The 10000-nt window shown below is 34.9% G+C and overlaps 1 protein-coding gene across 5 annotated transcripts in view; it reads left to right on the forward strand.

Annotated features, from left to right (window-relative positions):
- The window catches only part of Sbf (SET domain binding factor), a 58830-nt gene extending 49610 nt beyond the window's left edge, over positions 1-9220 (forward strand). For all 5 annotated transcript variants that reach the window (XM_086537330.1, XM_086537332.1, XM_043036225.2 and 2 more), the window contains 12 exons: positions 425-570; positions 3064-3199; positions 3414-3599; positions 3831-4047; positions 4202-4335; positions 4503-4684; positions 5229-5376; positions 6360-6584; positions 6801-6960; positions 7544-7750; positions 7887-7969; positions 8913-9220. In XM_086537330.1, coding sequence (XP_086393456.1) covers positions 425-570; positions 3064-3199; positions 3414-3599; positions 3831-4047; positions 4202-4335; positions 4503-4684; positions 5229-5376; positions 6360-6584; positions 6801-6960; positions 7544-7750; positions 7887-7969; positions 8913-9005 — 1917 coding nt within the window. In that variant the 3' untranslated portion in view covers positions 9006-9220. The remainder of the gene's footprint in view (positions 1-424; positions 571-3063; positions 3200-3413; positions 3600-3830; positions 4048-4201; positions 4336-4502; positions 4685-5228; positions 5377-6359; positions 6585-6800; positions 6961-7543; positions 7751-7886; positions 7970-8912) is intronic.
- The last annotated feature ends 780 nt before the right edge of the window (positions 9221-10000 follow it).

Genomic DNA, 10000 nt, shown 5'->3' on the forward strand with positions numbered 1-10000 from the left:
GATGGTTTACTTTCCCACTGTTTGTTTCTTCTTTATTTTTTCCTTTTCTTTTCTTTTCAAAATACAAACTAGTTTTTCCTTCAGTTATGAAACTAATGCATCATATGAAATGCTAATTAGTATCACTTTGCTAATATATCAGATATAGACTCTATATCATACCATAAATTTAGAAAATAATAGAAAACACATCAAAAGATACCTTACATCTTAAGATGTGGCTCGTCTCAGAAGGGTCAAAATTGCTCTCTGTGAACGAACGATGAATAAGAAAACAGGTAACAAATCTTAATATGAACTACAATTTTGATGCTCATAAGGTTGCTCTTATCTCCTTTATTAATACTTTCTCAATACTAAATGCATTGGTTCTGTTGCATGGCCAATAATGGATGTTTTGTTTATGTCTATTCTTGTTTATCAGGGCATCAAGACAGATGCTTACCACAAGACAGAGTTCATCCCCGTTGAGTACACAGAAGTGCGCCAAATTAAGTCCTCTTTCAAGAAACTGATGAGAGCCTGTGTGCCCTCCTCTCCAGCCGCTGAACAGGAACAATCCTTCTTCAGGTAGGTCCTCATTTAACTAAAGAATGTTTAGCTTGCAGAGTGCATTGTGATGCTCTCATTATTGAGTTTTGAGCACTTAACCCGTTAACGACGGGGCTATTTTGGCTCTAAATGGTCGAAACACTGGGATATTTCAAATGCAACTCATAAGACTAATACCTCGGGATTCTCGCCCGCACTGGCCGTGGCCAAGCGCTATAGGCCCGATCACCCAGTGTGCCGGGCAGGAGGATAGCCACGACGAAATATCTCGTCCCCATAGGCTGACTGCCACCACTTGACGTGATACCTTGTCACCCATCATTAACGGGTTAACCCATATGCACCGAATGACATGTTATCACATCAGTGTAATATTTTCCTCTCCCCATATGATGACATCTTCAAACTCAAAAAATATGTTTTACATTGTTACATATGCACATAATCATAGGAGTTGCATTTATTTAGATACAATTTTATTCACTTGTGAAAATGATGTAACAGATACAAAAACCTCCCATTATCACCCCATTGAAGTGGGCAGGTCAAAATCGCTCATGGACGCACAGTGCGGCATTGTGCCAGGAGAGATTTCGCGTTTAGTCACTGCACATGCTTGTTATCAACTTGGAGGGAGCAGCATTACACAAATATAAGCCCTGTCATGAATGGGGCTAAGTAAGCTGAATGAAAGGTAGTCAATTTTAAGAAATATTTGATAATTCCTTGAAGTTCAATTGATGTTTGAAAATCTCAGCCACTCAGCATCATTTTATGTACAATTTCTACTATGGAGTGAACACAAAAAGCAACTCATTAGATTTTTCATTCAAGTGTAATTAAGCATATGATGCAAACCTCTCAAGACTTGATGCTAGTCTGTGTAAGATAAAATTCATGAAACCTTGATGGTTTGAGTGGTTTAAAGTATATCTAGCCCTGTAAGGACAGGAAATTACTTAGCTACATGTGTGCACAGGAAAGGAATATTAGCAGATGAAACAACTATTGCTATCCTTTACCTTGTGTCTCACAAATACCCAAATGTAACAGGGGCTATATTATATGTGCCCACAAAACAGAAAAAGAACAGGAACTCAAAAAATTGTTATAAGAGATGAAAAAAAAATAGCTGGACTTTTCCCCCTTACACATACAGGAAACAAATTGTTCTGAGGAAAAAACAGAAAGAACATTTTTGTTGTTACTTGTTAGTTTGCTATATTTTATGACTTTTATATCTGAATACCATAAAAACAATATGCATTCATCTTTGTAATTCTGTTTACTTTGCTAAGATATGACAAGGTACAGGGTATAAAATAATACAAAAAAGGAACTCCTGCAAATATGTTGAAGTCATAACTGGAACCATCCTGGGCAAGTTTTTTCCATCTTTGCTTTTTTTCTTTTTTATATTGTGCATATAAAAAAAAGAAAAGAGAGAGAGAGAGAGAGAGAGAGAGAGAGAGAGAGAGAGAGAGAGAGAGAGAGAGAGAGAGAGAGAGAGAGAAAAAAAAAAATTGTGGATGAATTTCAATAAATTCACAGCAAAATAGTATGTTTTTCCATTGTTTAGAATACCATGAAAATGGAAGGATTGCTTGAAAAGAAAAAGGAAGCTGTATCAAGTTGTATGCAGCTTTCTTAGCTTCCCAGTGATACTGCCAGATTTTTAATTGGTCAAGAGGATATTGTGTTTTTTATCAAATTTATCTCCACTTTATAGTAGCTTACAACCTTCTTACAGGAAAAAAGGGGGGGAACAGTATAAAAAATTTGTGAATATTTATCTCTAAGACTTACTGGCAGTATTATTGAATGTATCCCCACTGGATGATGGCATACACCCTTTAATATTTATAGCTATAAACCCATTTTAGTATCTAAAAAACTGTATCTAAAAAAATCACAAAATTAATCTCTTTGAATCACAGGTCTCTGTGTTCAGGTTTCATCTAAGACATATTTTGACTGATATTTCAAGAACTTAATTTTGCACTAATGAATGTATTTATGCTGTCACTTGCTGTGCATGATCTATATTTATCATAGGAAATGGGAAAACCATTGGCTACTTGCAGGTTTATTGAAAAAACAATGAGAAACCAAGACAACTGTATGAAACAGCATTACATTATGTGGAGGAGGAATAGGGGAGGATAAAGGGGGTGAGATTTGGCTGGACGATATGCTATGCATAATCAGAATTACATTTCACACTTACCTTTTTCATTCACAAAATAGAACTAAGAATCACGGCTGTTTGATTGGCTCAGGGAGGGAAGAGCATATAAGGGAAATGGAGATGGTATAGTGAGTGTGGCTAGAGGAAATTTGCCAGACAGGGTCAGGATTTATTGATTGGAAGAAAAATCAAGCAGCCAATTGGTGATGTTTTACATAATTTGCATAGGTAATTTTTAAGAGGTACACTGTAGGTATTCAGTCCAGCCTATTTTGATTATCTTAACCCAAGTCATCCCCCTTACTTGGATATTTTCTCCACAGAGCAATTGAGAACAGTGAATGGCTGAATCAGCTGGAGACCCTCCTCCAGGTAGCAGGAGCCATTGTCGACCTGATTGATTTGCTGGGAGCATCAGTTATGCTTCTCTTAGAGGATGGCTGGGACTTCACTGCTCAGGTTATTGTTTGGCTTTTCTTGAAAACTAAGTTATATGAAAAACGAGATTCATTTGCATTGATGGAATATCATGAGAATATTATGAAAGTAATTTTACCCCTCTTATGATTCATAGTTACTGATAGTGCTCTTTGTGAAGGAATATACAACAGGTGTCAATTTTCTCCCTATGCCATTAATTATTAGACAAGATCTTTTTGGGAAAACCTTTCAGGTAACCAGCATAGCTCAACTCTGCTTGGATCCTTACTACCGCACTATTGAAGGGTTCCGAGTCTTGATTGAGAAGGAGTGGCTTGCATTTGGTCATCGGTTCAATCACCGCTCAAATCTCCTCCAAGGATCCCAAGCCAGTGGCTTTGCTCCTATATTCCTTCAGTTTCTTGATGCTGTCCACCAGGTAAAGATCTCTTTGGGCTGATATTATTGATAATGTTAATATTATAGACACTGTGTTTTGTTCATGATATTGATAATATTATTGGCATTGATCATGTTATTTAGTAAGTCTGTAACTGTTAGTTTGTGTGTGAGTCCAAACCTTTGCAGTTTGATGGTTTGTTTGGCATGAGCATTCATGAAATTTAAAGCATCCAGTACCATTTTCTAAGATGTATTTTTTTTTCCTCAGATCCAGCGGCAGTTTCCCTTGTCCTTTGAATTCAATGAATACTACCTCCGTTTTTTGGCTTACCACTACGTGTCAGCTCGTTTCCGCACATTCTTGAGTGACTCAGAGCTAGAGAGGGCAGAGTTGGGTATCATGACAGAGGAGGATAAGCGAGGTTCTTTGTCAAGACACCACAAAGGTTTAGAGGCATCACAGGATGATGACATTTATCCTGGAGGTCAGTAGGCTAAACTAGCTAGAAGCTGAGCAACATTGCAGTTGATTAATTTCTGACGTTCAAAGCGGACAAATGAAAAGTGGATATGTGAGAGCTTCTTTGGCCTTTTTGTTATTGTGTTTAACAAGAAAGTCCAATATTATTCCTATTTCAGGAGGGAGAGTGTCATCACCAGGTTCGTCAGGACACTTGGGCACATCTGTATTTGACTACATAGAGAAGCACAGTGGTCGACACTCCAGCTTTTACAATTTCCTATATGTTGGAGACAGAATTAGTGATTCAGCTGTATGTATTTTGATATGTGCATTTATACACTTATATCGTGAACTCTTCTGCAACAGGCATGTAGTAGTGATTTGTGGTTATATTTTAAATTAATCATAGTTAAGGTCAGTCAGAAGACAAAATTGTTCTATGAGAAGTTACTAAACTCTGATTTCCATGCTTTAAAGGTATTAAGACCTGTGAAGGAATTGAGCGCACTTCAGCTGTGGAGCTACTTGATAGGGGAGGAGCTACGCCACGGCCCTTCCTATGACCCAGAGGTGCGTAGCTTAGACCGACAGCAGGAGGAGGAGGCAGAAGCAGCAGATGGCACGACAACCACTTCTCAACGCAGAATTGTTATTAGTGGGTACGTAGTGAGACTGGGATCTATCTTATTGTTTTTTGAATTTCAAATTTTCTCTTTTTTGTTTATTCTTCCTCCCCTTCCCCCATTTTTTCCCTTTTTCTTCTCATTTTTCCTTTTCATTTTCATTTTCTTTTTCTTATTCCTTTTCTTATCCTTTTCCATTTCCCTTTCCCTTTCCCTTTCCCTTTCCCTGTCTCTTTGTTTTTCTTATTCTTTTTCTTTTTGCTTGTTTGAAAAAAAAAAAAATTAACTTGTAGCTCTTCTATGAGGCCCATATGTTTAATTTCTTCCTATTTTGTTGATCTTTTCTTGAAGAAAAGTAATCAACTATCTAAAAGGTAACGTTCCATGAGTGAATAATGTTTCTTCTTTATAGCATTGAATACAGATATACACTAAGATATCCAATGTTGAAATGATTTTTAAAGTGCTTTGTGCTAGTATCGATGTTACATTTATGCTAATTTGACATTGCTTGTATAGGACTAGGATAAGAGCATTTAGATCTAGTTGCATGCTAATCCATAATTATTTCTTCACGAAGATATGACTGTGTGTGGGGAGTCCAGGCAGATACTTTCACAGCACAGTTGGAGGAGCTGCGTCACTTAGAGCTCGAACTAGGACACCTCCCCCAGAAGTGGAACGTGCACTGGGATAAGCTGGAATTGCCTCCACCTGAACAGCTGACAGTAGGTGTAGCTGTCATTTTGTATACCTGTGTCTGTCTGTCTGGTCTGTTTATATATGTATAAGAGTGTGTGTGTGTGTGTGTGTGTGTGTATACATATATACATATATATATATATATATATATATATATATATATATATATATATATATATATATATATAATATATATATATACATATATATATATATATATATATATATATAATATATATATATATATATATATATATATATATATAATATATAATATAATATATACATATATATATATATATGTATGTATATATACATATATATACAGATATATGTATGTATATATACACATATATACACATATACACATACATACACATATATACACATACATACACATACATACATGCATATATACATACATGCATGCATACATGCATACATACATATATCTAAATATATATATATATATATATATATATATATATATATATATATATATATATATATATATATATACTACATACATATACATATTACATCCATATATACATCCATATATTACATATATGTTATATATATATATATATATATATTATATATATTATATACATATACATACTATAATATACATATATATATTTATATATATGTGTTCATATATATATATATATATATATATATATATATAATATATATATATATATATATATATATATATATATATATATATATATATATATATATGTATTTATGTATGTTTATACATATTTATATACATATACACACACATATATACATATATACACATATTTACATATGAGTATATATACAAACACACACATGTATATGATATATTTGTAGATGCTTGCGAATGTTAGTATGATCTCTCATTAATGTTTTGTATAGGATATAGATATGTTGTATATTATAAGCTTTGTATAGGAAATGAATATATTATATATTATAAAGCTTGATTTACAAATTTTTTTCTTCCCTCACTCCTCAGCGTCAAGTGTCCATGACCACGCAAATGGTACGGCACCACGGGCGAAGTGTGCACAAACGCAGCACCATTGAAATCCTAATCCGAGGCAAGACTAGCAGCAGTGCAGGTGGAGGAGGCGACACCCCACAGGGCTGCTACTCACATCCGCACCGCTTTGAGAAATACAACTACACCACGCCCTCTTACTGCGACCATTGCTCATCTCTCTTGTGGGGCCCATTAAAGGTAAGGAAGGCATGGCAGAATGGGGGGGGGGGGCTGTCATTTCCCCTTCTCATTCAGTCTTTCTTCTCACTTTCTCTCTTTTCTCTGCTTATTAGTCCATTTCATACCTGCCAGAAGTCATTGTGTCTTCCAGGGTAATTGTTGCTTCTTAATGTAGTATGATATAGGGATTAAATTGTTTTGTGTCATTTTAAAAGCATTCAAAATCCTCAACAGACTGGCATGCGGTGTATGGACTGTGGTTACAACTGCCATGAGAAGTGTATTGAGTCTGTACCAAAGAACTGCACCAGGTTTAAGAGTGTAAGGGAATCAGGAGTGAGTATACAAACAAGCACAAAACCCACCAGCTTAGACACCACTTCAGTTGGATCAGGTAAGGAAACTTTTTGTGTATTTGGAAATGTGTATAGAGATAGATATTGATGTAGCTCTGAATAAAGATATATATATATATATATATATATATATATATATATATATATATATATATATATATATATATTATATATATATGTGTGTGTGTGTGTGTGTGTGTAGTGCGTTTGAAGGGATAACTGCTACAAGCATCAGAAAAGCCAGTGAGGTTTCTTGCCAGGCACAAATATTGCCCTTGTAATCAAGTTACAAGGGCAAGGTCCACCATTGATTGGCAGACAGATCTCTGCCCCATTGCACTTTGGGTTCTTAGTCCTTCAACAAATTTTCCTAAGGATCCCTGCTCCAGCTATCAAAAAATATCCTTTCAGATAAGAAGCCGTTTAGAAATTTGATTTTTGTTATATGTCTGATTAAGGAAAATTTGAGGCACACTGGTACCAATAGCCAGGAAAGTGCTTAGTACAACACTTTTGCTAGTTTCCAACAGGCGCTATAAATATTTTACAAATGTGTGATTTAGACATTCAAACATATTTTATAAACAAGGGATGTTTTTTTACACAACCATTTAATTTCAGGTGTTACTTCATTGCAAACTACATCTCACCAGTACTATGAACAGTTTTCTTCTAATGTTGCTGAAAACCGCACACATGAGGGTTACTTATGGAAACGTGGTTCACTTCTCAAAAACTGGAAACAGCGTTGGTTCGTGCTCGATAGCATGAAGCATCAACTGCGATACTATGACAGCATGGAGGACTCACACTGCAAAGGCATTATAGGTATGTTGCAGTAGTAATACTTCGTGTCTGTCAGTCTCCTCTGAATGTGACAAAAAAAAAAAAAAAAATAATAATAATAATAATAATAATAATAATCTAATGTAATCATATTTTGATTCCTCTTCTTTTCTTTCAGAACTTTCCGATGTTGTTGCTGTGGTTCCTTCTGGCCCAACACAAGGAGCTCCGAAGAAGGTTGATGAGAGAGCCTTCTTTGATGTAAGTTTTCCTTTTTAAGCTTTATTAGAGATGTTATGCCTTGTAAGACACACTGGATGTAGAGTAACCAATAGTACACAGATAATTAGGAGTGGGTAAAAAAAGACATTTTTCATTAAAGGATTTATGGTACATGTGGGTCCTTATTAGTCATCTATTACTAATTGTATTTCACTATGATGCAGCCTGTGTCACTATATTTAGGGTATCAAATTACTTGAGATGAGAGGCTAGTTCATGATACTCATAAGAATATAACCAATACATCAATATATATAAAAAAAACTGTATAAGATTACATCATAAATTAAACTCATTGATGCCAGCAACATGCCCTGTCACTCTATGGTTTTGTTTTATCTATTTTTTAAACTTTGATGGCTCCATATGTGCTTAGTCACCAAGGAGTCAATTACAAAGCCAGCCTTACCTCACCTGTTTACTCACTAGCTTGAGCTTTTTTAACTTCTATTATCATTATTGATGGAGTTGATATTATTGTGAACACTTTAATCATCACCGTTATTGTTATTAAACCATAAATAAATAAACATAGAGGGATTATGGTAAACAGTTGAGGAAGACATTTAGGCCTAATAATTGTCTCCTTGGTGAATAAGCACTAGTGGAATCACCATGTGTAGTCAAAATGATGAAACAGATCTATAGTTGATGGCGCATGTTGCCGGCATCAGTGGCTTATTATTGGTTGTGGAGCTGATTTTACTGATTTTATTACTATGACTTTGCTTCATGTTCTATGCATAGAAGACTATAAAACTGTTTTTTTGATTTGATGATTATTTTTGCCAGTGTAAGTAGTCCTGTGAACCCCTTATAGTGTGATGCCTTTAAACCTAATCTGTAACACTGTTTTGTAAGTTTCAATGTGCACTTTATTTTCCTAGGATACTCTTACTTACGTCATGAAATCTCATTACAGCTGCAGACAAAGCGGCGGCTGTACAACTTCTGTGCATCGGATGGTGCAGCTGCACAGGAGTGGATTGAGAAGATCCAGTCGTGTCTGCAGTAAAAGGAGGAAGATTAGAACCAGTGCTGTTCTTCTGACAACTGTGTCCAATGTGCTTTGCTGATATCTTCCAAAACAATTGGCTGTCAAATTTTTGTTCAGTATTATTACGGTGTTTATGAGGCAATTACATTTTTCCTTTTTCTCTTTTTCCTCTTTCCACTTTCTTTCTCCCAATTTAAAGCTCTGTGTAAATATATGTCTTTGATTAGAGAAAATTTGCATAAGACATTTTTCCTTTTTCCTTTTATCATTAACATTCTTTATTTTATAAAAATCATAGATTTGAGTAGCTAAAGATGTGAGTGATACATTATTATAAAGACTGATATTACTATATAATGTCTTAACAAAAGACTGACTTTAGGTATAGGCCTAACTGGGTCATGAGGGGTGCATATTAATGAGAAGAATGCTTTAATTATTTATGGAACCTGAATGCGTGCCTCTGTATAAATTGATATATATCATGTTGAAATTGGTATTAGAATCCTACACCTTTGATAACAATGCAAAAAATATACACATATAAAGAAGGCAATAAATGCTAAAAGGTTTTGGTATTTCTGCCAGGATATAATCTAACTTTGTATATCTAGGGGACCAAAACTTTCCATATAGAGAGTATCATTTGAAGTGAGATTTCCCGTTCTTGGGTCGGTCGTCTCACTCACACGCAAAACCTTGATGGAAGGGAGACAAGGTGTTGTTATCCACATAGCATTAGAAGACTTAGCTTTTACAGCATCCTGTTTCTTTGGGCTGCATGTAGGATGTGTTTCTATTTTGGGCCTTTTGCACTTTTCCTCAGGAAATTTGTAATAAAGGTTCAAAAGATAGTGAGAATCCCCTTTCCTTTTTGTTTTTTGTTTTTTTGTATACCATCCCCCCCTTTTTTTTATTTTCAAGGAAATTGTATGTTTCCAATGTAAAAGGTTTTATTATCAAATCAACTTTATTACAGATTTATATTGCTGCTCTGATCAAATTCTCTTTCC

Source organism: Penaeus japonicus, unplaced genomic scaffold (assembly GCF_977035675.1).
Source record: "Penaeus japonicus unplaced genomic scaffold, GWHDUDI00000001_assembly GWHDUDI00000005, whole genome shotgun sequence".
NCBI lineage: Eukaryota > Metazoa > Arthropoda > Malacostraca > Decapoda > Penaeidae > Penaeus > Penaeus japonicus.